Source organism: Corvus moneduloides, chromosome 4 (genome assembly GCF_009650955.1).
Source record: "Corvus moneduloides isolate bCorMon1 chromosome 4, bCorMon1.pri, whole genome shotgun sequence".
Taxonomy (NCBI): Eukaryota; Metazoa; Chordata; class Aves; order Passeriformes; family Corvidae; genus Corvus; species Corvus moneduloides.
Genome location: NC_045479.1, coordinates 1,678,968 through 1,706,897, shown reverse-complemented (window position 1 = coordinate 1,706,897; position 27,930 = coordinate 1,678,968). Strand labels below are relative to the sequence as shown.

Here is a 27,930-nt window from a genome sequence, read left to right as displayed (position 1 = left end):
ATCACTTTGGACCCATTTGTCCCACACAAACCCAGCAGTACATTTTATAGTTCTAAATCACATTTCACTCTAGCTAACTGATAAAAAGGACAAAGGCACCCAAATATATGGATTAAAAAGTTGATGATGCAATGTTTTGCAAGTTGCCTTGTCTAATTCCCAAGAGGACATCCTAGTTCCAATGTAAAATCCATTTTCCATTTAGCTCAGCTTAGTCATATAGATAAACTGCTACATCTTTGTTTTGTTTACAAACAGGGTTAAAAATCACAAAACGCAGTGATTCAGAGAGCAATTATGGTGTCAGAATTTTTAACTAATTTATTTTTCTGGTTGCAAAAAGCTTTTTGAAATCTTGTTTTCTAGGTACAGTTCAAACTGTTACTCAAATGCAATTACACTAATGTTAGACTGAGACAAAGGAAATTATTCTCATGGCAAAACAATTAGGTACTTACAGTTTTGAAAATGTTTCTGCAAGAAATCACGGATATGGCACACTTGAACTTTGAATTTTAATCTACATTGTTAAAAATGGGACCAAACTTGGTTTTTTGCCAAATTGTTTCAGCTGTGCATTTTAGAGTACTCACTCAGATGTGACAGACATGGGCTGAGTTCTTAGAAGGAAAATTAAGCCCATCTCTTTCTCTTCCCTGCAAAAAAAAAGTCCAAGGGCTACATCTGTGTCAGATCTCTGAGCATGAAGTGCAGACACACCTGCCCACTGAAGACATCCAGAGAGCACTCGAAGGAGAGAAAAGAACTTTAAGAGTGCACATAATGTGTGAATTTACAGGCTGGGTGGAGTTCAAGAAAAGGGTGACACAGGGTCAGAAGGGAAGAAGGGAATGAGATTATGTTACTGATTACTGGACATTACAATATCAGAGAGTAGTTTGACTAAGCATAAATAGTTCTGGTTAACATGACAAGAAGAGATAATTTGACTTGGATTAAGTCCATTAGACATCACATTTAAGAATCAGTAGATACACCTTCAAGTATTGGTGCTCAGACAGGTTTCATTTGTGACCTAAAGTCTCTTGCTGACACTTGTGTTTGTCCCCCTCCCAGAAAGAAGTGCCAATGCACACCAAAATCCTAAATGCCATGTGTAAAACGTGTGGTGAGGGTGGGACTGGGACTGATGAAAGCCTGAATTTCTGATATGGTAACTTCTCAGTTCTCACACATGAGAAAAACTCTCAAGTAAAAAGATCTTTACATGGTTCTAATATGTGAAAAGCCTCATTTTCCTCAGAAAATATGCATTTTGTTAGAGCTGTAGCACTGCTTTCTGTTTTCTCTTCCTAATAGTCTCCAAATCAAACCTGATGGCTGCCTGCACTGGGATTTTGTTTATACATCTTAACCAGAAACAGAAAACATGTTTCCACCTTTGATCCTCTAACAAAAATCTGAGGTAAATTCTTATTTCCCCCTAATGTATTTCAACAGTTTTCTTGCATTTTATAATTTCCTCGCTTACCCACTGCCACGTTTGGGAAATCAAAAAATCCTCTGACAAAATAATAAGACAAAAACCTATGATCTGAGCTGTGAGGACACTGCCCACTGAAATAAGCAAAATGGGCAGATAAAAGCCATTGTCTTGGAGTTCAATAAATTATTAAATAAATAACCATGAAATAAACTTCATTGAGATTAAAAAATCATAGTAACATCACATACAGGACTGTGTAATTCTACAGTCTCTGCAATATTATTTTGTTCAACAATAACTTCAGCTCAGGACAAGTAAGGTTGAAGATTCAGACCCAACAAAGGAATCACAAAAAATGAAAATCAAAATTTCCAGTCAAGTAAACACCACCTTGTAGCAGGCACTTAAAATTTCCTTTAAATACTTATCTCCATGGCAGAAAAATTAACCCAGAGGTTATTTTAACAGGTAGTTTAAGTGATTTATAATTGGCAACAGGTACAAATTAAACAGCTCTCCAAGAAGAGAGGAGTAGATATATGAAGTTATCATATGTTCATAAATGCACAGTTTACTATTCAGTAAATTTATGTAAAATTCAACACATAGGGAATTCAGCATTGTTCTTGATTCTGATTAATTCATGGGTAATAAAGCATTACAGAGAGCCTATGATGTCTTAGCATACAGAATTCCCTTCTTCTCCATGGGATTTCTGCTAAAGGCCATATTCTCACCAAGCTCATATTTCCTGCATTATCAACCTTGTGTTTGAGAAACTGAGACCACATGTATCTTTTCCTGTCTGGATAGGTTTTGTTTCAGGGGTAGCTCTAATCATTCAACTGCTTCATTACAAGGAATAAACCTTAAGAACATCAAGTATTTGTACAGAATCAGGTATAAACTATTCTTAGCAAGGAGTTGTGTTGAAGATCCTCATCCAGAGCCTCACAATAGGAGTCAGGTATTTCCAGACAGTAATTTATCCCATTTCGAGACAGCTGTCTAAAGCAAGTAGGAGGAAGAACCTCTTTGGAGGTGCTTTTTTCTTCCCTTTGATTTGGAAGTCTCAAGAGCTTAGCTTAGTCTGGATAACTAATTTTTAGACAGATAAAAATCAGGTCAGCTGATACCTGTCCTGGTTATCTCTCTTTATGTCATTCTAGATCTACTCATCTTGGCCAAGGAACAAAAATCCTGTCAGCCAGCATCTCCCAGCCTAAGGTCAGGACCCACTTACAGCTGCTTGTGCAAACTCACAGGAAATTCAAATGGATAAACAGTGTTCTTATGGAAAGCAGTAAAAGTTCTCAGTGAAAAATGCAGAGTATAATTATTGGTCCTAGTCTAAATGTTGTATGTCATGATGATTTACCTACCAAAAATACAGAAGACATTTCTGCCCTCACATATTATTTTGAAACCACTAAGGACCAAGTAGCTCTTTCCTAACACAGCAGTTGTAAACAACCACTTCTAATGCATGAAAAGCTGGGAATATGAACTGCATCTCCACAGAACCACAGTAACAGAGGGTCGGACATCCCATAGGACATGGCATGGCAAAACAGATAAGGATATCATGACACAGAGTAGGTTCACCATCATTCACCCCCTCAGTTCAGAGCTGAATTCAGAGCAATGTTTAAAACCATTTTATTTCTCAGAAGTGTCTGCTGAGACCTGCTTCTCTGGCAGTGCAGAGCTGTGATAGCTGAATAGCCACGTACCTCCCAGTCAAATGGAGGTTAACAGGGAGAATTTCTTACAAGGACAACACAGAATTGGCTTCTCAGGGTTGTGTCCTATTCTGGATACACACTCCAAAAGCTCCACTGCAAATTTCAACCTTTGAACAGACCAGCAGAACTGAGCATAGGAACCTCACAACAAAGACTCTTTCACAACATTTTCACTTGTTTCACCTGCTCATTGGCGTTCCAGCATCTGCATAAATGAAAAAAACCCTGCTCAAGATACTTTGTGAACCTACTTTCTCAAAAGAAAGAGAAGCAGGATGCAAAATAAAGAAAGATATAATAATTTAATTGATTCTCTATTAATCAAAAATGTATTTATTTAGGCAGTGTTTATACCAAACTAAGGTAAATCATGAGGAGCCACAAGGCCTCATTGTAGTGACCTGTGAATAAACTCATAGGTAAAACCTTGGTCTACTCAAACCAGGTAGAAAAGTATCCACCTGCATCTAATAAAAAAGTAGGGTGATGTTTACCCCTGTATGTGCAGAAATACAGACAGGCACAAAACTTTCTGCCTATTTTGAGTCTGAATTCAGATTTACTTTGACCATCCAGTAAGATTTCCTTCCCTCTCACCTCAACAGAGTTCATGTCAGCTACAGGCTAAATGAAAATTCAGATCTATCTTCCATCCTCAACCCTGCCATCAACTCTACTCATCCCCTTCAACTCATGATTGCCTCAATTTTTACACAAGAACAATAAATAGACTTTTCTAGAAAGTGTTCAGACCCTACCTTGAAGATAATACTGCATATGTGCAAAATATTATTGCGGTCTGGTTTCATAACTAGTTATTTATTTAAACCAGTCATAACAGTTTCTCCCTTAAGAAAGCAGTTTAGCACATTGATTTGCACTTGTATGGATTTGGGGACTTCGCTTTTGTTTTAGCAAAGCATATTCATGCTTTCTAGCCTTGCAGAAAATTTATGAAGAAGTAAAATTCTCTATTTTTCATAAAATTTGCTGCAAGTCTAGAAGACATTCTGTTGTACAAACTTCCACTATTAAATGTTAGAAAACATAAATGTTTCAATTGTCGAAACAGCTTTTCAGGATGTTGAAAGCCTAATTATATACTTTTGGGCAGTACCTCCTAGTTGAAGTACAAAGGGATTTGTTGTGTAATCAGGTCGTCAGCTTTCCACTAACGAGGCAAATTGTCTCAAGTATGAACTTTGAGAAAAGTTATAGGAACAAATGTACTGCAGGTTGACTGGAAGTTCAAAGCTTCAAAGTCTCTCTGGTGTTGCGGTTGCTGAGTCCACTTTACACCCCCCAAGTTGCCCTAGAAGTGGTCTCTCCTTACAACACTCTGCCAGAAAGTTCTCCCTTTGTCCAGCTTCTGCTGGTCACTGGCCCTCTCCCCCCTCCCATCCCTTTTCCCATTGGCTCCTGTTATGTCATTCAACCTTGCCTCTGCCCCCTAGCCCTCAGACTATTGGTTTTGGATGCTCTGCCCGCCTTTGGGATTTTTTGGGATAAAATTGGCCTGGGCTTTCGGTTTTGTTTCTTCTTGCCTCTGCCCCCTTTGAGTGTGTTGCCATTAAACACCTCGGAATTGCATGCAAAGAACCCATCTCACTTTTTTGTCTCCTGTTCGTGCACAGACTGTGTGTGTGAGTGGCTGTTTGTAACTACCTGCGAAGGTGAGATTGTGTGCACGCGTAGGTGCTGGGAGAGTTCTGCCTAAGTGTCTCCACAAGGGACTCAGTAGGAATAAACACAGCATCCATCCACCAAAGCTCTCATTCAGTACTCTGGAGTCTTTTCCTCTGAAAAAATGACATTACCTATGATTCATCAATCAGTGGTTTATGTAACCTGATAACATTTCACTTTCACTATCCATCAAGTCCACAAGGTTTGTGGTGTGTGATAACATGCTTTGTGTGCAGAGATATCATCAGGCTAGATGATTAAAGATGATACTCCTGGCCTTTCTAGGCACACTTTACTTAGGTCAGTCCTAAAAGGTGTGAAACATCTGAGTGGAAGATCCAGGACCTTTTGGGAGTCAGACACATAGCTTGGCATGCACCTGTGAGCACGGCTTTCTAGCTGCAAACATCTCATTTTTAAAACATGGGAAATTTTCATAGGATCCCCTGAAGCAGATACTCTTTCTCAGAAGGGTTAAAGTTGCATGAAATATACATTGTCTTTTGGCAGTGAAAGTTAAAATACTAACTTCAAATAACAGTGTAGCTTTAAGACTTTCTAATAAAAAATACCTCACCTCTACGGTGATAACTTCTATGGTTCTTTCAACAGTGGCTTTTTCAACTTCTATGAACTGTTATGAGTATTATAGAAGGCAGCAGGATGATATATGACTTAAAGCAGTGAGCTGTAGTGATCCACAAAACCATGAAGATTATGCCTTCATCTTAATGCTTATGACATCATAACGCTTATGACTTAATGCTTATGCTTATGACATCATCTTAAAAAAATTTGAGAATGTGTTAAACCCTCATTTACATGAAGTGGTATGAAATGTTTTGTCGACATGAAATCATTGCCAACATTGCTCATTTTTTAACACAACTAAGCATGAACACAACTCCAATAGGTATGTGGCAAAGTCATAGCTCTCTAAAGTGAAATGAGCCATTTGCAGCCCGTGGGAACTCCGTGAAAACTAACAAAAGCAAGCCTACAGTCATGAGAATCATGGTCACTAGCTGGAGTGGAAACATGTAGGAATCCTGCAAATCAAGAAAAATAGTAATAATAAAAAAGACTACCTATGTAGACAATAATTTATGCAACAGAAAATACTCTGAAATCAAAAGCAGAGTTTAAGATACCCACTCTAAATATACAGTAGGTATTCAACAACTATGGATTTTAAAGACGCTTGTCCTGAAGTCTGTGCCTCTCTGCTGCTCTGCACAAGGCTCTTTTCTGAATCAAATGTTTTCGTAAGGTGACTTTTTAACTTTGTCCCATTGAAATTTTATCATTCGTTAGCACAGTATGTGTTAATATGAAATTGTTTCAATATGTTAATGACTGAAATGTTCCAGAGCCTCATTTGTTTTCCCCTCACAATGATGCACTCCTTTCAATTTTCACTGGGTATTTGGCTCAATAACAATTTATTGAAAAGAAACAGCACCTTTTGAACTAGCCATGTCCCTTGTAGCTCCCACATTTTTTGTGAGAGCTCACATTTAAGTACTGACTTTTTCACACCATTCCTGATTTCTGGTATCAAGGATGAGCTCAGCCAAAAGTGGATTTGCTGCTAAATGGAAGGAAACAGCAATATCTGGTATAAAAGACACTACCATAACAGACCAAAAATCCACTAGATGTTTTCAGATGCATATGCTGAACTTCTAATGCATTGTTAATGACTTTTTACAGTAGAAAGATGATGTCATGTACTGATTCACGTTCCTTGTGCTTGTCTAAGTCTTTTCCCATCTCCAAGCAGAATGAAAAGGTCAGGTCTTACACTCACACATACAATGATTCAAGCACACTGTAAATTCAGGCCTACTGCACTTCTTTTTGAAGCAAGGCTATCTTATCTTGCAGCTACGTGTGATGACATACCATAAATAAGTTAATTAATGTTTCATGGTATTGTCAACGTAAATTCTCCTACGTAAGCTCATAGACTGCATCTGCCCCTAGTGAAAAATTATTGCGAACATGACTGATTCTCAGTTCATCACAAGTCTCCTTTTTAAACAGCAGGGAAAATGCCACTATTAATAGCAGAGCTGTCAAGACAGCATCATCTAAAAGACTCAGAGTGTTTCAAGACAAAGCCAGATTGTCATTCTCTTGCAGTAGTTTGCCAAGAAAAAAAAAAGTGATTTTTTAAAAGTGAGATAGTTTAAAAGAAAACTTAGTTAGAAGTTATGCACTGCATCGGGGTGAAGGGCTGACATGAATCTGTGTAGAATGCTTATGAAAACCAGCAGTTTCTCAGAGAGGTGACTGATTTCATTTGCTTCATACTTGCCAGTGATTCACCTGCAGTGCAGTAAGTCTGGGGAGCATGGAGGGTGGTTCCTGGTCTCACTGCATCTTCTACAGATGTCTGTGCTCTTTATGTAAGATGCTGGGGTGGGGAAGAAGGGGTGGAGAATTCTCACAGTTACACTTAGTAAATCAGAAACAGCACTTCTACACATGCTTAATTCCTCTCTTTTCTCCCTAACAGGATCATTTAGAGAGACTTCAGTCTGTCATTCAATAGCTTAGGGGTGGCCTAATTTAGGCCTTCCAGTGCCTGAAGGGATCCTACAGGAAAGATGGAGAGAGACTATTCATAAAAGTATGGAATGACAGGACAGGGGGGAATGGCTTCAAGCTGAAAGAGTAGGTTAAGGTGGGATATTAGGACGAAATTCTTCCCTGTGAGGGTGGTGAGGTCCTGGCACAGGTTGCCCACAGAAACTGTGGCTGCCCAATCCCTGGAAATGTCCAAGGCCAGGTTGGATGGGGCTTGGAGCAACCTGGGATAATGGAAGGTGTCCCTGCCCATGGCAGGGGGTTGGAACTGAATGATGTTTAAGGTCCCTTCCAACCCAGGCCATTCTGTGATTCTGTAATTCGATATAGTCACCCTGCCCTTCCTTTTAGCAAGGCTTTTTGTTCTGCTTTGAAGTACACATGAATACAACACGTGTTAGAGAACTCCCTATACTATTGTAGTAGTGGCATGTATACATTCCAGCAGTATCTTTGAAACCTGAATACCTTTTTTAGACATTAATTGCTATGTAAGTGACTGATAGGAATTAGCATAGCAGGAAGCAATGGATGGCTTAGGCTACGAGAAAGAAAGAACAGTATTTCTATTCCATACTCATATTTACCATTAGCACTGTCTAGAGCCCTTGAGAGTGACACTGCTAACCAAATGGAGTCCTGCTTTTGCTTTTAACTGCTGGAAACAGGTTGCAGGAGAGACAGGGGAAAAGAAAATCAAAAAGTTAAAACTTTTGTTGTATTCAAAGGTAAATCATTGGATGCAATTAAAACTCTATAAACTGTACATAAGAATGGCACTTGGAACTATAACTCACCAACCACTGAGCTGTCAATTCTGACTTTTCTCATCTAAACATGGAGTTTATTTCTCTTGCTTGAGGGATTCCCAGCTATAGGCACCGATTCAGCACAAACTGCTGAGCTCATTCTCAGAGCAATCATTAGCAATAGTCCTGTGTGGCTACATCATTGTTCTGTGAGCTGAGTAACAAAGTGCATCATAAAAGTTGGTTTAAAACACTGTTAACTACCCAAATTACTTCTTTCCATTTGCTTGTCAATTCCATGGATGGACACCACTCATTTCTGACTCATCTTTTTTTCCACTGGAGGAGAAATGATTAACTTTCCACCTCTTACTTCTCAGCTGCTTCTTACATATTTCTTCCTCAGGTTTAACATCAGTTTTGGGATCAACAAGAACAGCTCTTTGTATTTTATCAGCACTGAAATGGCCCACATGAAACAGGAGTAACAAAGAAAGTTGTGCTAGCCAAAGCATATTTGATAAAACACTACTTGATCAAAGCAGTTCGCACAGCTTAAGTGCTAACAGTAGAAAATTACCACTCCACGCACCAGAAAGTACAGACATTGCAGTTTTCAACACCACAGCACCAAGCAAGAAATACTGGGAAGAGAGCATTATAGCCAAAATTTTCAGACTTTGCCATCCAAATGTAAAAATTTAGGGAACAATCAAGGTCCCTAATCATAATTGTCTAGTGTGATTTTACGCTCCCTCTGATGGTCCGCATAGCTTTTAGTTGTTACAATAGTGTCCTGATAGCCAGGTTCATGAACGGCAATCCTGGATATTTTAGGACATATAAAATGACAGCAGAAATCTTCTGATTTCACATTTGGCCATGTAGGCTACTTTGACTTTTTCAGATGTGCTGAGACTGTCAATGAAACCTCTTTTTTATGCTTTACTTTTGGTTTGCAGCTTAATTTAAAAGGAATGAAAGGCTACTAAAATTGCTATGAACATGAAATAATTGCATTAAACATTGTGCTCAACTCAGGTAACAGCTGCAAGCTGTGACACCTGCACCATTCTGTGTCATTACTGGTAGTATTTACACTGATGTGTATTAATGCTGCTGCTGTTCTGATTGCTAGTTTACTCAAAAAAGTGAAATAAACCCATTGCAAGGTAATGCCTAAACCTTACTTATTTCTGTTTTGATACAACAGGCCAACTAGTCCATGAGTTATTCACACACTTCTAGTTCCTGGTAACTGAGCAACAGCATAATTTACCAGAGACTTCTGCCTCACACAGCTGTACAGCAGCTGGGGAAGTGCCCACAACAGGTAATATGGCTCTGACACTCACAAATGGGACAGATACATCCACATCCATTACAAAGAGTCTTAACATGTCTTATTAACATTATTAAGCAAATGTAGAGCTCAGACATTGAAAAGTAGCCATTAAAAGTGGGAACCAGATGCCCAGCAGGTGCCAAGAATAGCCTAAGAAAAAGGTAAATGTGAGAATGAGGGAGACAACCTTAAACCTCAAGCACTGAGAACATAAGAGAGTTGAAGCATCCCTGATGAAATTAATTTTATTTGCATCTAGACACCCACAGTGTAAACATCTGCACCTGAGCAAGTCACCCAAGGCTGCTTTTGTAGGCAAAAAGGAGAAACAGGCACAAATCACCTAAGCTGTTTTAGACCTCTGCATTAGAAACAGGCACTAGAATGGCCTCCCTATTCATCTCACATTTAGTCATTCAAATCCCACTGCTCAGGATATAAAAGTAGCAGACACTTGAGACAAGGCTGGTTCCCTGTTCTTCTGATGCCAGTACATCCCAGTGCAGAGCATGGTCAGCATTTTGCAATTCCAGACATTGTGTAGGTAGTTTCCAGAAGGAGCCAGGGCATTGGGAAAATATGTCTTCTGGATTGTTTTTAAACCTCAGCTATGGTGTCACCTAGCCCTCTTATAGGCACAATTTTTTAGACAAATCTTTGCACAGAGACTTAAACACTAGTATAAATATCTAAAATTACCATGTAACTACTCAGAATCGAATTGATCAGATTTCTTCAATGAGAACACTTGATTTTCTTTTTCCTTATGCTGATAACAGTTGTCATGCACAGTAATAAAAGGTTTTTCCTAAGATCAAGGTTAAGGAACTTTGGTAAAAATAGCTTTCCAACCACTCACTGAATGGCACCAACTGCATAGTATTCAGTGCCAGCATCTTAAAATCTGAGTTACGAATTGTTCTGCTGTCAAAGAGATTCCACAATTTCATATTCCATTCCTGTTTGTGTAGGAAAACACTACTGCTGCTCAAGAAAACTTGCAAGAGAAGCTGCAATACCTTAATTTTGTTAACTTTACATGTGACTAATTGCTGGATAGACTTCTTGCTGACTCTGCCAAGAGGCTGTGTGGCCCAGGAGGCTGGCAATGCTCCTGGGACATCATGAGCCTACTTTCATTTCTACAATGCACTCAAGAAGCAGCCTTTCTCTTCTTCTCTCAAAGCATTAGTGGCTCCCCCCAGTCCACTTGCAGGACAGCTGCAGTTAGAATTTGGGATCAATATTTATTTGAAAATTGGTGTTTCATTTTATTTCTCTCAACCCGTAGCTTGATTAAATTTTGATACAGAAACCACTCACTTAGATGCCTTAAAACAGAAGAGATTCTGAGTATTCAGTTCAGTCTTTTGAAATCTTAAACACAAAATGATCTATCCATTGCTTTCCAGGACTTGAAACAACATCTCTCACATAGGCTGAGCATAAAGACCACTGCTGAGTGTCAGTGGCACACAGATCTCTTTCCACCCAGGAAAAAGCACACCAAGGCATTTTCAAGTCCAATAGCCAAGCAGTGAATATTGGTGTCAATCCCCAGCCAAATATCTGTATAATTGCTTTTCAGCACAATTCTATCTCTGTAAAATGGGTTTTATCATGCCTTCATTTCAGAGGAGTGAAATTGCTAAAGTGAAAGTAACACCAGAATATTATTTCATCATAGTCAAATTCTACAGTGAGTCTTTGGAGAGATAAACTTGTTTCAGATGTTGCACGAAACTTACTGTCATGGTGAAGATAAAGCACCGTACTTACTTCTCTCACACTGGGACTGTCCATCCAGAGAGGGGATAACAGGAACCTGGTGAAAAGAAGTATATGATCATATCAAAAACAGAGAGCAATATCCAGCAGTGGCACCCCCTTAAAAAAAAATAACCACAACTACACACAAAAACCCCAAAGCAACATGTACAACAATCAACAAAGCGTTTTGTCACTTTCTAGAGTCTTATTTGCAGACTGTTGTAATCAAGTTAAGAGGCTACTACCCCAGCTAAATATTCCTTCTGTATTCACCTCAAGTAGCACAGATGCCTGAAGTGAGCCAACACTAGAACTTGAGCCATTGCAATGAAAATCTGGTACTACAGACTAAACCAACAAAGAAGGGGGTTTCCAGTTAAGGCAATGGACTTGGCACTGAAGCAACTAATTCCTGTTCTTGGGAATAGAAAAAATGTACATGGTAACTTCTTCTCACTGAGAACTTTTGCTCAGCTTTTGTGCCAGAACCTTGACCTCTATAAATAATTAAAAGACCTGTTTTCCAAAGGTATTGGGGTACCTAGCAGAAACTAAGGAGACACAGGCCAGGGAAAAAAAAAAGGGATTTGCCTAATTTCCACTGAAATCAGAGGAAAATGGTTCTAGTTGTATCCTTGGAAATCTGCAGTCAGATTCATTAACACTGGATTTAGTCTATTAAAAACTGTACATTTTCCCCTGAACCATACTCCATGATACTAGAGAAATAAATTTGCACAGGTAGTTTTATATTGACATTTCCTGGCTTTTTAATCCTAGTCTTTGCTTTCTGAAAAGTATTAATTGAGCCAATTTTCTCACATGACAAAGAATCCACCAGTGTTAGTAAAACATGAGATTTTACTTTAATAGTGACAGAATTTTCATTCACATTTAGACTTGACTGAAAAATGTACATGATTTCTACTGTGTTACCCTGAATGAAAACTCTATCTGTCAATTTAAATAACTTTCACTCTTTTCTTATTCGTCATACAGCTTTTATCCCTTCAGACACCTTCTCTTTTTGATCTATATTCTACAACAAACCTCCCCAGCTTTAACTTTTCCATCTTTTCGAGATATGTTTTCTTGTATTTCGATTACCAGTGGCCTGGTGTTTCATTTGCTCTGGCTTTCTTTGTAACTTTTGTTACCTTATTTAGCCCTCGAAAACACCCACGGGGAATATTATCTCAGCAGCTTATCAGAGCTGTAAAATTGAGGCTACATTCCTGATGTGCAATATGCTGTTGCAGTACCTTCATGAGGGCATTCTGCATACACCAGGTGAATATTTACTGATGTACTAGTGCAATAATGACCCACCTGCCTCTGCTCCTCTCTGGGGCACTTTCTGTCTATAGGGATCAGAATTAACGACAGTCTCTCTGTGCTGCCTGATGTCAGAGCTGAGAAAGGTGTCAAGGATATATAAGAGCCGTATTACTTGCCAGAAAGGAAGAGGGAAAAGGATACTCCAGAGCTAGATGCAAGCGTGGAATCGTTGCATGCACACTTCTTGCTAACCAAGAGGGCTTGCTGGCTTCTCCAGTCAGATCCGTGACCACAAAAAGGTAAATAATTTCCCCTTTTTCTTACTTTACCTGCAGTGCAACAGATGTGCTTTAGAAAAGCACAATATTCCCTATTATTAATCGAGAGCATTTTTCAGGAAAAGGCTAAGACAACTTCAGAGTAAACTGCACTGGGGACCACAATTTGAAACTGGGATATGACTGGGCAATGCAACCCAGAGAGAAGGGATAGGATTGAAACTACTGTCTGGAAAACAAGCATTTACTGCTGAGAGCTGTATTTCTGAAACTGAATTGTGTCACTAAACTTGAGGGGATCATTTTTCTCACTTTAGCCTGTGAAAAAACCTGCTCTTGATTTAGGACAGAATGGGCATCAATGATAGGACATACTGAAGAGTATTTGGGTTTGCTTTCAGTTTTGAATCATTGTTCTTTTCAGAAAGTTTGGAAGGAAAGATGTGCAACCTAAAGCTGTCAGTTTTCTTCATTGCACTTTCTGTCACTCTGAGCTGTTTGGAAGCTACACCTATTGAGAAGTGAGTAATAAATAATCATGTTCATTTCTTTTTAGGGGAAAAGATCGGATTATTGCATGAGTTGCTTTTGCTTTCATGTCTCAAATAATACAAAAATAGAGTTTTTCAAGCTCACTATTTTATTGTTGTTCAAAGATTACTGTCTGTGGCTGATGATCTATCTGATAGTACTTCCAAGAGACAAGGATGGATGTTGCCTGTAATGTCACAGCATACACTCTCAGGACTTAGTGAGGAAATGCCAGAACAACCAGCAGCAAAGACAAAAAGGTATTGATTTTCCTTGTTTCTTCCAGTCATATCAGATTGAATCATGAAGCAAACTTTGTTCCAGTGATATACTGCCACTTGAGACTCTGCTTCTGCTGTTATTCCTCAAAAAAAAAAAAAAAAAAAAAGAGATTAAAATATCCTTCTACTAAATAGAGCTTTCCTGTAAGCATAAAGATCAGCTTTTCTGTAACATAAAGATCAAAGCATTCAGGGTAGAAAGTGAAATCCAGGGACAAAGTTGCAAATCATTTAATCACTTTACAATTATAACACTTTCATAAATTACAAAGGCTGCAAATACTACATTACCTTGAGAAGAACGGTGTATTTTGAAAGTTCCTTCTTTTTTTTAAAACTTTGTCAGATTTCCAAGCCCTGAAGGGGAAAAAAAAGAAAACATAGCCTTCTTAACAATACTACTGTTCTGCTAGAATGGAGTTATTTTATAGTACAAATGCTTTCGGTAAGTAAGCAATTTTTTAATCACAGAATTAAATATGAATTTAATCATGGGAAGAAGGAAAATAAGAAATTGGTTCTGATAGAATTTAACTTGTCTGAAATACATTCTCATTTATAAATTCATAAATTCAATTTCAGGCAACTTTTTAATGAATAAAAAACATTTCAAGATGTATTTGCAATTTGTACTAAAAGATAAGCAGCACTGAACTATTCTACTTTTCACAGAATCATCAAGGTTGGCAGAGACCTTCAAGTTCATCTAGTTTTGTCAGGTTCTTGAGTGAATGTCTTTCAATGACAATTCTGTTATGGATAAATTCAGTAAATACATATGTATATATAGTTGCCTGTTCTTCTCTCTCTGAATATATATATTAAAAATAATATTATATGACAATTTTTGTACCTTCCAATGTATTTTTATAATAGAGATGAAGTTCTCACATTTTTACAGCTATCACTTTAAAAACAAATACAAAACCCCCAAAATAACTGCAATGCTCAAACACAAGGCATCACTTTCATGAGTGTGGTGTGCCTTATCTGCCTTTCTGGGGCTGAGAACCGTGTCTCACCGGGTGAATTTTCTCCTGGCAGCATATATTTATTTAAAGGCTACAGACCACACAGCTAAAAGAGTTGGTGGGTTCAGCCAGGCCAGACACGAGATAGAAACCCAGCAGCTTCCTGTAAGGGCTGGAGTTTTGAACTTGGGGTGTCAGGCCCTGATTTTGTAGCTTTAAGGAAATAGAGAATTCTGCCTCCACAAACAAAGCAGGATCTCCATGAGAACCAGTTGCTGTTTGAACCTCGTATGTTAAGGAATTGATTAAAATCAATAGAAAGATGCATGAACATCAATGAGAGGTTATATCAAGCCCTATCCAACCATTTTCTTTTAATGAAATTACACATTTAATATATTAATTGCTTAAAAATTGCTGCCCATCTGCTAATGAAGAACCAGTATAATACAGACATTCCTTTCACAGCTGCTGTTCCATTTGGATTCTTACATCAATACAAATAACTTCAAATATGACATTTTAGATTACAGATTTAGTAATCAATAAGCAAAGGAACATATTGGTAACTGCTCAGAGTTTGAAACTGGGAAATTGTTGCTCTTCACAGTAAATTTTAGCCACTGTCTAATATCTAACTCATGCTATATCAGCATGAAGACATCCAAGAAAATCAGCAATAACTCAGTAGGCAATCTCAGCAAGCCAGTATTTCTGTCTGAAGGAACAACACAGCAGTCTAAGAAACAAATTTGAAAATCCAAGCTCTCTCAAGCTAACCATTTTATTGTGATTAAAAAAAACTCCTCATGCTACATAAGTTTTACATGTGGTTCTGTAAATGGTTTGTTGGTTCAGATGATAAAATGTTCTTTTTAGATATGGATTCTTCCATGGACGCTCTTTAAAGTATCATTCAGCAAATGATTCTCTCCCACCACAACAGAACTTTCAAGCTGCTGGTGTTTCAAAAAAGATGGGGCAGATTTTCAGTAGATGAAATCTCTGTTTAGTCAGAGCTAAGTGGTAGAGGGACAGAGCTAAAGACCATCCTAAGTCGTAATGAAGTTGGCAGAAGCTGGCAATGCCTGCTACCTCTCATGATACGTGGTGCAGTTGGGAGAAAGAGTCTTTGGGTTTAATCCACTTGATGTGGACTGGAATATTACCACTCACTTCAGTGAGAGAGGGATATGATTCTGTGGGAACAAGAGAACTAAATAAATGTTAGTGATTATCATTATGTTAGTAATCCTCATGATATCAGCAAGAGCTCTAAATAGATTTAGAAGTTCAGCTGAAAGTTAAACATTTAGTCATTGCTTTCACTTAGTGTCTTACCTATACTATCATTACAGGTTTTCTAGATGTCATAAACTGCTGTGCAGGATATCAATAAAAATGACATATGACTGTTCAGGTCTCTGCATTTCAATAACCCCCATCATTAAAACTGATAATAACACCCAGCACAAGGATTTTTTTCAGGCACAAAGTAGGTGGTGGGAAGATTGTAATGTTCTTGTATTTGTGCACATATTAAAAGAACTCCCACATTAGCAGAGTTCAAGTGACTATGAGAAGTGGCACACACGATTGCTCATCATTTGACTTCATCTTGGCTCTCTTTGTTTCATCTTGGCAGTCACCAGCTGGAGAAGAGGAAATGCAACACTGCCACATGTGTGACACAGCGCTTGGCCGACTTCCTGGTCCGCTCCAGCAACAGCATCGGCGCAGTTTATTCACCTACAAACGTGGGCTCCAACACATATGGAAAGAGGGACATAGCAGGGCTATTAAGCAGAGAACCCCAAAACCATGCACAGCTTTAGGGTGTTTAGATGGCTGCTGACACAGTTTTCATTAGAATCTCGGTTTTTAATGTATCAACAACCTCTTGGTCATTTATTACTTGTACAGTCTTACCAGTGCCTTGTTTTCTGTCTGTGTGTGGGTATGTGATTTATGTTCACCATTCCACTATGCATGTACAACAACATGCATAGGCTATTCTTTCAACTCCATTAAGAACTCCAAAAATCTGTGCTTATTAAATTCCTTTGTAAAAATCTATCATGATAATAAATGGAAAAGTAATTGCAACAGGGTTTTTAATCATTATTATTACTATTATTATTATTATTATTATTAAAAGGACTAAAAAGATAATCCATTATGTGTATGTCTTTATAGTCACAGTTTGGTAAGAGAAAGAAATCATCTTAATTAAAGAACAACAAATATCAGAATGCTAGCAAAAGTTATGTCCTAATGAAAGTACAACAGAAGAATCTTTTGGTTTTGAAACATCTACAGCATCTTGTTTTGTACAACTGAAGGAACAGCTAGATGAGAAAAGATGCTGCATTGTGCACCATAATCATACAATTGTGCAGTTAACTGACTGGTCTATTTCCACTACAACATACATCAATCAAGGAAAAGTGGTGTTGCAGCACAGACCTCTGTGCCTACTGAGCAGGGGATTTTAAGGATTTGCAGTTCCTACTTTAAGATGGTATCAGTGAAATGTAAGCATAATGAGCATAAGTGCTTTTAAATATGAATGAGATAAAGCTCTGATAACAACCTAGCAGAAACTCCAGTCCTTGGGTATTCCTTTCCTTGAACTAAAATAACGAAGGGAAGAGAAAAAAACAATGAGTAGTTCAAGAACCAAAATGTATCATAGAAACTGGGTAATTTTTTGCACTGGCATACTTACATTCCTACCAAAATCCAGGGAAACTATTTTACAGATGGGCAGACCTTAATGAGAATCTGACAGTGTTATTTTCTCCTGTCTCAGCCCAGAATCAGTGCAGGCTTAAAAAATATATTTTTTCCTTTCAATTGTTAAGGAAATTTTCATAGAGGTGACATCTTATATCACAGGAACGGCTGTTTTGTCCACACTTTCTCAGGGAAGGGTTCACTATTGTCTGAAAAACATTATTGTCCAATTATGAAAAACATTCAGCAGAACCTTAGTTCTGGAGAAGCAAATTAAAGTTTAATAACTGCCTTCAGTTGGTTTCTTTCTGTTATAAAGTATACTTAGGAAATAGAAACATTTTTGCTAAGTTCAAGGTTAAATGGCATATTCACTTCATTTCACAAAAAATACAGGGGAAAAAACATTACTGCACAGAATTCCTACTGTAAAAGAGTTACTAAGTACTCTCTTTATTGCGGAAAGTTTCAACCTTTATTAATGTTCTAATGGATATTAATTCTGAATTTTATTGAGAAAACAATTTATATGGTATTAAACCTGTCTAATATTTCTGCCAGCTTGAAATGCTTTTAATTCCAGTTACTTTTGAGTTTTGTTGCACATTCATCGTATGCTTAATTTGTTTTTCAATTAGAATATTTGTGTTTCAGAAAATAAATGAGAAAGTGAGAGGATGTCTTTGAAGTGTCACTGTGACATTGTTTGTACAGAGGATTAACCAAATGGAGTCGTTCCCTGGGGGTGGATGGTGATCTCTAGGCTGATCCCAACCTGGAATATGAGCAATGCTTTATGCACCAGATTTTGTTTTTTCAGCTACCATTTGACAAACCCCAACAAAGCACAGGTTTCCCATGCACAGGATCAGTGGAAGTGGGTACATCGATTTTTGCCTTATGCACTCTTGAATCTGGTGGATTTGACACTAGCATGGTCAAACTATTTGGCAAATACTGAAAAATGTAACTCATATCCTAAATCAGTGAAACCAGGGAGAGAGAGAAGAGGGGGACCGTCTCACCTGTCTTCAGCTCCTCTTTGTCTAACCAGTTGTCAGTGCTCTCCTGCTATTTGGTGGAGGAAGACAGCTACTTCCAATTCATCCCATCTTAGACATCTATTTTAGGATGGGATTAATCACTCCTGAAGTGCCTCTATTTTTTCATTGATGATATAGAGTGTCTAGACAATTAGCGGAAAATGAGCACTTAACTTTAAGATAACTAGAGTTAGGTGACAGGAATCTCATCTGCATTTGGTATGAACTGTTCAAACTAAAATAAAAGAGAGAAAATTTGGTAAAAACCCCACACCTCCAACACCTCAGACTCCAAATCAACTCTTTTTCTGAGCTATGTTAGTTAATTCATCAGTCAGATCATCTTGAGAAACTTCCTTCAGTGAGACTTATTTCCCCACATATTCCCTTGAGAACACAACTCTGCTCCCCTGCCTCCTGCTGTTAACTGCACTGAGGCCTCTTAGAGCAGAAGGATCAAGCTGTAGTAAGTCTGGATACAAGCACAATCCTGAGCGAATGAGCCAGGAAAAGAGTGGATTGAAAAGGAAAAAAGAAAATAAATAAATAAATAAGTCAATCAATAATAAGCATTTAAGCATTACTTCATCAGCTCCACAAGCAGCATAACCAGAATTTTCAGAATATGAAGGAGAAAATAAGTGTCTCTGTGCATTTCTGTAGATCCCAGTATGTATTGCTCTGCCTCTTCAGGGATGTAAATATTACTTGAGAATCAAGTTTTACATAGCTTGAGTTCTTTTTCAATTCATCTGGATTTCCTACATCTTTCAGAGAACATGCAAGTAAACAAAAAATACAAAAGAGGAAAATTAAGAATACAGACAATGTGATAAACATGGCTATATTCCCTTTAAAAAACTAAAAATACCAAATCTCTGGTTTTTACTGTGTTCTATTAAGTTGTGTTTTTAAAAAAAGCAGAAAAAGGACATAATATTGAATTTCACAAAATGAGAAGGGGAAGAATAAAAGTCATCAAACAAGCAAAAGGAATGTGAAAAAAAAAAGATTGTAGGAACATGAAGGATGTTTTAAATGGAGTAGTGGGCCCTAGGGTCTAATATTTCTTAGGAACTATGACAGCTCCATAAAAGACAGGATTTATATTTTTTCATGATGAATAGAGTTGAGGAAAGAAATTTATTTCACTTGTAAAAGCTTAGGCTAAAACTAAGAAAGCACACAATATTCATGGAAAATAAAATGTATTTTACTGAATAGTAAATTTGGAATTAATAGTTTCAATTTCTATTAAACAAATTAGCTATTTTTCAAATAAATAGGTTTCTTGATGAGAGTTTTAAAACACTAGGTTGACAAAGCTTCCATTCACTTTCAATGGGATTAGTTATTAGAAAATCTGGATTTTACTGAATGGCTTTCTAAACTATTTGAAAGGTAATATATTGATAACCTGAATAAAACCCTTTTCCTGTAATGCACTACTGAATATCTTCAGTAGCTGCCATCTACACTCTCTAGATTTATGCTGGGTTTGAGTCAACAAGCTCATTTGCAAATACAGTTTGACAGGTATGGTAGACTTTTTGTTCCGAGCTCCAAGGGTAAGTAATTTTGTTGTCTTGGTTCATTATCATATAGAAAAGGGACAGCTCTGCACTGCTCTAGCAATGCAATGAGCAAAAAGCTGTGGTTAGGAATGACACATCTCCTTGCTCTATACAGAATAATGGTTGAAGTCACATGAAACAGAATCTTTCTATGGGATGTGGCAACTTCTGTTCGAATCATCCTACTGTTATCTCTGTTTTTCCACACTCAGAAAAAATCTCACACTGAAAACCAAAATATTTTTGTGGAGCTGTGTAAGGCTCCAGAACCAGACTCAAACTCAGACCTGAAATCCACCATTTAAACTAAGCTTTGGTTTAGGAACAAAAATCTGGATTCTCAAGTTTTCCTGAAAACTTTAGACAGATTGGTTTCCAGCTACAATTGCTACAAAAACTATTTATACTTAATTAGATTCAGTTAAAACTTTTTTCTCTAAAACCTATCTTAAAATCAAAATGCTAACAAAGACGTCTCAAACTAGGAATCGTACATGCCATGAAAAGCTAAAAGTCACGTTATCAAAAGCTCACTAAAGAATGAGACAGTGATGATAAAACAATAGTTAAATCTGCTGTTCATTGTGCAAGAAATTGTCTCCCTGAATGCTAAAACACCTGAATATAAAGAACAAATTCAAATGCATTCTAATCCTAACAATAGTGCTGACTTGAGTAACAATCATGCCATAAAGTCCCTATTTCCTAGAAATGTTTTTAAAAATACAAAATAGGTTTAATTATTCAAATTAAGAATCTTAGACCTGCCCCTACTATAACTTTTTTCCTTTCCACCTTAAAAGACTCTTTTGGATCCTGAGTTAGAGACAATGAAACTGTTTCTTACAGGCTCTTTTACAATATCTTTAATATAAATAATGATAGCACAGGTAACCTGAGATCTGCTGCATAACAGCTAGTGACATTTATTATTTTGCTTTTCAAAAGGAATTAATATACTGGGATGTATCAAAATAATTGGAGTTGTAATAAATAAACCATTACACATGTGAATTTAAACTGTTGGAATCCATTTTAAATGAAGTGCTACTCAATATGATTAAAATAGCACTAAAGCCAGAACCAGCTTATTATTATTTACACTCTCAACAGAGGCAGATCACTTTTTTTCAAACAGAATCAGTCCTTATTCATTAAGCAGTCCCTTTGGAAGGAGTCAGAGTGGGACTTGCTTCCACTGGGGAATTGTGCTAAAATTTAAGCAGCCTGTGATAGATTGTCAGTCCAGCACTGAGGAAGCTGAGCTACTTAGCCCTCAGAATATGGGGCATTTTTAAATGTCATTCTTGAATGAGCTCACTACCTGTGTTGCATGTCAAACTAGCCATACAACAGAGAAAGGGTTTTTTTGTAATTTATTTGTTTGTTTTACAGAAGGAAGAAAGAAATAAAGGGGTCATAAAACTGGAGGAGGGGATAAATAATGTTAAGGTTGCAAAATACATAAATCCGTTTTCCAGGATCAGTAAGCAACTGGCAGCCATTTTTTAACTTCTAAGTTGTCTGCTATGCTGTGGTACAGGAAGGAGAGAGGAAAAACTAAGATTGTGGGGCAGAATATTCTTTTTCTCAGAAAAAATACAAATCTGAGGCAGCCTGAGACAGTGGAAGATGGTCGAATGGACCTCAGAGGAAAGATTATCTCACTGCTCCAAGTACTGGCTCTGACTTCAGAAGGATCACAGTGATATTAGAATCACAGAGACATTTAGGTTGGAAAGGACTAAGATTATCAAGTCCAACTATTAATCCAGCAAGTCCCTAAATGTCACTTCCACATGTTTTTTGAGCACTTCCAGGGATGATGACTCCACCACTTCCCCTGGGCAGCCTGTTACAGGGCTTGATAACCCTTTTGCTGAAGACATTATTCCTAATATCCAGGACGTCTAAACTTCCTCTGGTGCAACTTGAGGCCATTTCCTCTTGCCCTATTACTTGTTACTTAGGAGGAGTCTGATGATCACCTGGCTACAACCTCCTTTCAGGGAGTTGTAGACAGCAATGAGGTCCTCCTTGAGCCTCCTTTTCTCCAGTTTAAACACCCCCAGCTCCCTCAGCCTCTCCTCACAGGACTTGTGCTCCAGACCCTCCCCCAGCTCCGTGCCCTTCCCTGGACATGCTCCAGCCCCTCAGTGTCCTTCTTGCAGTGAGGGGCCTGGAACCAAACACAGCACTCAAGGTGCAGCCTCACTGAATACAGTGGGACAATCCCTGCCCTAGTCCTGCTGGCCACAATATTGCATATCCAAGCCAGGATGCCACTGGCCTCCTTGGCAACACACCTTGTGGCCAACCTCATTCTGTTGTTCTCAGCCCATCAACCCAGCCTGTCCAGGACTTACTGAGGGAGGACTTACTAAAAACATTATTCTTGAGTCCACAGTTACTTGCTGTTAATTATATTTTTTTTTAACAGGAGACCTTTTCCCAAATCAAAAAGCAAATATTGCTGAATATTTTTCCTACAATTTTTTTCCCCAGTATTGCAGTAGCCCTTTTCCAAGGCCTGATGAATACATTCTGCCTGCTAACGTGCAGCTTACACAATGGGAACAAAGCCAGACCAGATATCAGTGTGTTTGGAAAAGACCTAATGGAAGTGTTTTTAGATTAATCCAGAGAATGTAAAAACTAAAGAAACCTAACTCAGTGCTATAAGTTTATTTCTGGGAGAAAAACAGGTTGCTTTTCTCTTTGTTCATTCAGTGTTTTCCCAGCTCAAATCCAGGCAGATGAAGCACAGCCCTGATGGAATCAGTACCAGTTCTATAAACACACTAAGCGAGCCTAACGCACAGCACAGAACTACTAAACCATGGTGTCTGGAATTGAACGACTGCAGAATAAGTCTCTGCTTCATCCTAGTATTCTTCCTTTTCATTCCACACCTTAGCAAATATAACTTCTGTGAATCACCACTCACAGCTGTGAACAAAAGTAATTTTAACCCCAAATTTTTCCACCTTTTTTACATTAAACAATTGGCACTGGAGATGAATGATTTCTACCAAGTACACCCTAAGCATCAAAGAATCATAGAATTTCCTGAGTTGGCAGGGACCCATGAGAATCATCAAAATCCTCCTCCTGGCTCTGCAGAGAACAGCCCCAAGAATCCCACCATGTGCCTGAATGCATTGTCCAAATGCTTCTTGAGCTCTATAAGGCTTGGTGCTGTGACCACCTCCCTGCGGAGCCTGTTCCAGTGCCCAGCCACCCTCTGGGTGAAGAGCCTTTTCCTAATATCCAACCTAAACCTCTCCTTACACAGCTTCATATGTACCACTTTCAGCTGGTCAGCCTTAATGTCTGAAAGGAAGCTGTGCTCTGGAAGATAGTTAAGACAGGGTTTTTTCCAGAACAGTGTGCTGCAAAAAAAGACATCCCTGTGTCCCTAGAAGGGTATACATGAGTTCCGGCCTCAATCCAGCAGACACAGTAAAAAAAAAAAAAAAGACACAGATGACAGGTGGGCACAGGGGCCCACCTGTCATCTTCCAGCACTTCCCTAATTTCATCATCATTTTGCACCCCAGAATCCTCAGCAAAGATATGCCCACAGATCATCCTAAATAGGGACTTTGCTACAGAACTTTCCAACCGTTTTTCCAGAAAGATCACTCCCATCAGGAGGGATGTTTCCCCTCTCACTGCAGAGCACAGCACAAGAGAACCTGAACTTCAGATGCCTTCCTCCGTACTGTTGGAGGTTACAGGCTGCCTCTAGGAAGTGCTGCTCGAACTGGTGGTCCTGTAACAGGTAAATCTCTTCCTTTTTAAGGCATTATGACTTTCCAGCCTGGCTTTTTCTCCTTTTTTCTTTCCCCTTCTTGTTTTGGGAAAGTTTGAAGGGAGGAAAGAATCAGTGAACTCAACGTTGCTTTGAAAACAGCACAGCACAGATAGGAAAAGCGGCCAGGGGAAAGGATAACAGAATGTTTTCCAAATCTGCAGACAGACACAGCTTCACACAGACTCCCAGTCACAAGGACAGCCTGGCTTGAATGTACAACTCAAGCAGCCATGCAGAAACAACATGGATTCATCCAGTGACCACATCAGGCAACATGGTACAAAAGAGTTTTCCAACACTGAGGTCAAAACCAAAATTTTGAAAAAGAGGGTGAATACATTTTTGTTGCTTAAAAAAATATTTTGGCCAAAAGTCACAGACACTTTCACAGACTTGTATCAAAGTTTTCAACCTTAACAAACCTGTAGTCTCCTTCAAAAGCATTCTACCACACATTAGGTAGGTATTTCATAATTCATTTAACAAACTAGAGGGCACATATATTTCTGATGTGATTTTTCAGAAAAGTAACAATTATGTTAAGATCACTATCAAGTACAAAACATAGAATCATGGGATATCCTGAGCTGGAAGGGACCCACAAGGATCACTGAAGTCCAACTTCTGGACCTGCACAGGACAGCTCCAAGAATCCCACCATGCGCCCGAGAGCATTTTCCAAATGCTTCTTTCTACAAAACCTGGCTAGGAGAAGAAACACTTGCAAACCAGGAAATAACTTCTGAGTCAATTTAAAACCCCAAAACAATGTTGTTTCAGATCACTTGGATCACTAATAAGAGCAAACCTGAGATTTGTGAGAGTTCTGCAGCACGGCAGCAGCAAAACAGCCTTGGCATTCAGGCCATTTCATTCACACACTGCGTATATCTGTGTGCATGCACACGAGTAAACATAGCACAAGAAAAATTCTGCAGCTTCAGATAAATAGGAATTTCCTCTTTGCTTTTCATTTGTGGCAAAACACACTGAAGTTCCCAGTTTCTGCTGGGAGTCAGCTGAATAACCCAACATTTTATAATTTATAATAGTACTGCCAGAACTAATATCAAAATTTATTTTTATCTTTTTGACAAATTCTTTTTGTCAAAATTTTCTATGAGGAGTGCCAAAATAATAAGAATATCAAAAGAGTTTTAAATCAGGACACATGTTATTACCTGGTTTGGGAGACAGGGAGGAGTGAGATAAGAAGCATAATTTATTAATATTGTGATCATCAGCCTTGCAGGTAAAGTAGGAAAAAATGAAGGATAGCATGATGCAATGCAGGAGGCACCTAATCAGCATCCTGGAAAACATCCCAGAGATGTAAGTGAATATAGAGAACAGCTAAGGTAAAGGGAACTCTATAGGTGGTAGAGCTAACTTTGGCATTTTTGAGACCAAAATGCATCTTAGGGACTCAACAGCACAAGAAATAACACTTTTGTCTGACTCTCAGAACTCAAAGAAGATCATATGCTTTGGACTGGTTTTCTACACAGGAATTAGCTTCATTCTAGAGGTGAAAACCTCAGTTTCTTCATTTAATCATCATATTAGGTAACAAGTTTGAGTAAAGGCTGCAGGATTTAGCCTACTGCTAGTACATGTCTATGGAAAGAATCAAGACTGTGCATGTTTTAAGAAATTGTTTTCTTTACCCTCTATTCAGCATCACACGCAAGAGACACAAGTGACATCAATCAATGGTCATAAATTTTACTTTTTGTGCATTACACTGTATTTATTTATATATCCTGAAAGGGACTGGAGATTGGGTAGATGACTAATGCTTAGGTTATAAATTGCTCAGAGGAGAAAACTAAACATAACTGTGAACTTCCTCCTCATACAAATACATCCATCACATTCTAATAATATGAAGTGCAGTTCTAATCAAAACTGATCTGAACATTTTTTTCAATCCAGGTATCTGCATCCAATGCATATTCACTCACAAAGTAAGACTCTTGAGTTTGTTGGGTTGTATTACTACAGAATTAAAGACCTAGAGAACTAGCATAAATCTCTGTGGCATCAACTTTTCTTGTGTCTTCCATATCCCATAAAATCTCTGTTTCCCCTTCAAAGTTTGCATAATATCTGATCACTGAAACCAAAATATTCATCAATTGAGTTGCTACAGACTGTGGACTTGTTATTTTACGTGCTGGGTGCCACTCTGTGTCTCACAATCTCTCTTTGAAATATCTGTTTAAAAAATGCCTGGCGTTTCAAACTGAAAAAGATAAGCTGGAGACAAGACCTAAAGAAATTGCGTGCCTGTCTCATCGTTTCCCGTGGTGTTTCACCCTCAAACCTATTAAACACTGCTCATAAATAAACACTGTTAAATATTTCACTGTAAGCAGGCAAGGATGTAGACATACAAATTACAATGGTGGTGTGACAATCTGCTTATAAAGCCATTTTCTTTGGGCAATGTGTTTTGCTATGACTGTCAGAGTACTGCGGAATTCTTCTTTGCAAACCAGCAAGTTTGATAGTGAAATCCACGTAAGTCTTCAGACTTTCCAAAGCAAAACTGAGTAACAAAGTCACACACATCACATATCAGGCAATGTTTAAATACAAAGCCAGTTCAAAAAAAAAGCCCAAGTGCACAAGCATACGATAAAGCAGGAATATTTTGTCTAGGGATATATCACCCATTATCATTCTGTTTAACCTCTTACTGCATCTACTTGCATTAGTCACTTACACACTCTTTAAACCTGTGTCCTTTTCCCCCCCTTTCTATATAATGCTTTTACTTTTCAATGCATAAAGGCTATTGTTGCAGCCAGAGAACACTCCCATTGCACTCATCTATGCCCAATATGCAACAAATAGTAATAAGACAAACTTCTCCGGTTGATATGACCCCTGCTCTCCTGTCCCTGCAGCCTCTTGTCCCCAAACCCTTGTAGAGACTCACGGCAGCTATCCTGCTATGCTGAGTTTTAGCACAAATACGTTACTTGAAATATATAAATCAGTGCCACCTGCAATAGGATTCAGCAGCGATCAGTTGCTACTGTCCAAGGAATCAAAAGGAAACAGAAGTGGCCAGACTGGCTGCACACTTGAATACAATTACACAGCTGAAGTCATACACAAGTATAATTGTTATACCCCAAAGGAAAGAAAAAATACCAGTTTTCCAGTGAAGCACAGAACAGCGTCAATTTCCACAAATGAGGCTTAGCCTTAACTGGACAGGGAATGATTGCTCTGAGCCTGTGATATGACAAGAACATGAAAGTCACTTCTGATGGCAAGGCAGAAGGGACCCAGTGCCCTCATCACCTCCCCATTACCAAAACCGACCCCTTCCTCCCTTCTACCTCCACATCACCAGTTCCTCACTGGCAAGCCATGGGGTACTGATGGCCACCCACACTCACCCTTGCTCCAGGCTGCACCTGACAGATGGCTTAGAACTGACTAAGAGCTGCAGCCCCACACTGCCTGGAGAGTTCTTCACTCCTCCCACACCCAGGTCCACTCTCTCCAGCAGAGCAGCAACGTCCAAACTCAGTGTTCCAACTGCTCATCTCTCTTTCAAAGAAAACTTAAGAATAAAAGCAGCTGTGAGTCAGGAAGACAGCCAAGTTTGTTTGCCCTTGAAAGGAGGTGGTCACACACAGTGAAAGACAAAATGAGCAGAGAACTCCTAAGGAAATACATCCACCCTAATATCTCCTCCAGGTATCAGTCAAAAGCTCCACAAGCTGGGCAGTAAGACACCATTGTCACAATTGAGGTAAATTTCGTTTGTGCTTTTTCAACACAAATAAAGGGAGCCCCAACCTAAGGGCAAACACATTGCCAAGGTGGAAACACCTTACCAATGTGCCGAGGTTCCCTCTCACTGTGTGTAGGGTCAAGTAGTTCCTTTACTTAGTGCCAGAAACCTCCTCAGAATATAGAGGCAATTTCTATAAGCAGCAGGGCCAGCAAAGAAGGCTTAAAATGCTTAAAACAAGTTTCAGAGACAGAAACTGAGATCATATACATATGTGTACATTTGCAATAAAACCCATATCTGACTCCTGCAAGTCAGCAGAAGACATTTCCA

At 38.6% G+C, this 27,930-nt stretch overlaps 2 protein-coding genes across 7 annotated transcripts in view; one reads left to right on the top strand and one right to left on the bottom strand.

Moving 5' to 3' along the window:
- Positions 1-27,363, bottom strand: part of LOC116443326 (solute carrier organic anion transporter family member 1A2-like) — a 47,612-nt gene extending 20,249 nt beyond the window's left edge. Inside the window, exons 1-5 of one of the 6 annotated variants that reach the window (XM_032107438.1) lie at positions 27,257-27,363; positions 27,006-27,089; positions 13,994-14,059; positions 12,664-12,746; positions 11,344-11,389 (exon numbers count right to left, since the gene is read on the bottom strand). In XM_032107438.1, coding sequence (XP_031963329.1) covers positions 11,344-11,367 — 24 coding nt within the window. In that variant the 5' untranslated portion in view covers positions 11,368-11,389; positions 12,664-12,746; positions 13,994-14,059; positions 27,006-27,089; positions 27,257-27,363. Of the gene's footprint in view, positions 1-11,343; positions 11,390-11,607; positions 11,703-12,663; positions 12,747-13,526; positions 13,609-13,993; positions 14,060-27,005; positions 27,090-27,256 lie in introns of those variants that run through there. The other 5 variants (XM_032107439.1, XM_032107442.1, XM_032107443.1 and 2 more) reach the window with 5 other exon arrangements.
- On the top strand, positions 12,795-16,845 carry IAPP (islet amyloid polypeptide). The gene is made up of 4 exons (XM_032107445.1): positions 12,795-12,911; positions 13,315-13,411; positions 13,547-13,681; positions 16,319-16,845. The coding sequence occupies exons 2-4, from the start codon at positions 13,332-13,334 to the stop codon at positions 16,506-16,508; spliced, it is 405 nt and encodes a 134-aa protein (XP_031963336.1). The 5' UTR covers positions 12,795-12,911; positions 13,315-13,331; the 3' UTR covers positions 16,509-16,845.
- Positions 27,364-27,930: the final 567 nt, after the last annotated feature.

Bases quoted from the DNA above. Each gene is read 5' to 3' on its own strand.
- IAPP (XM_032107445.1), top strand. From the start codon at position 13,332: ATGTGCAACCTAAAGCTGTCAGTTTTCTTCATTGCACTTTCTGTCACT. The intron at 13,412-13,546 runs GTGAGTAATAAA...TGTTGTTCAAAG, and splicing joins GAAGCTACACCTATTGAGAA to ATTACTGTCTGTGGCTGATG. The intron at 13,682-16,318 runs GTATTGATTTTC...TCATCTTGGCAG, and splicing joins CCAGCAGCAAAGACAAAAAG to TCACCAGCTGGAGAAGAGGA.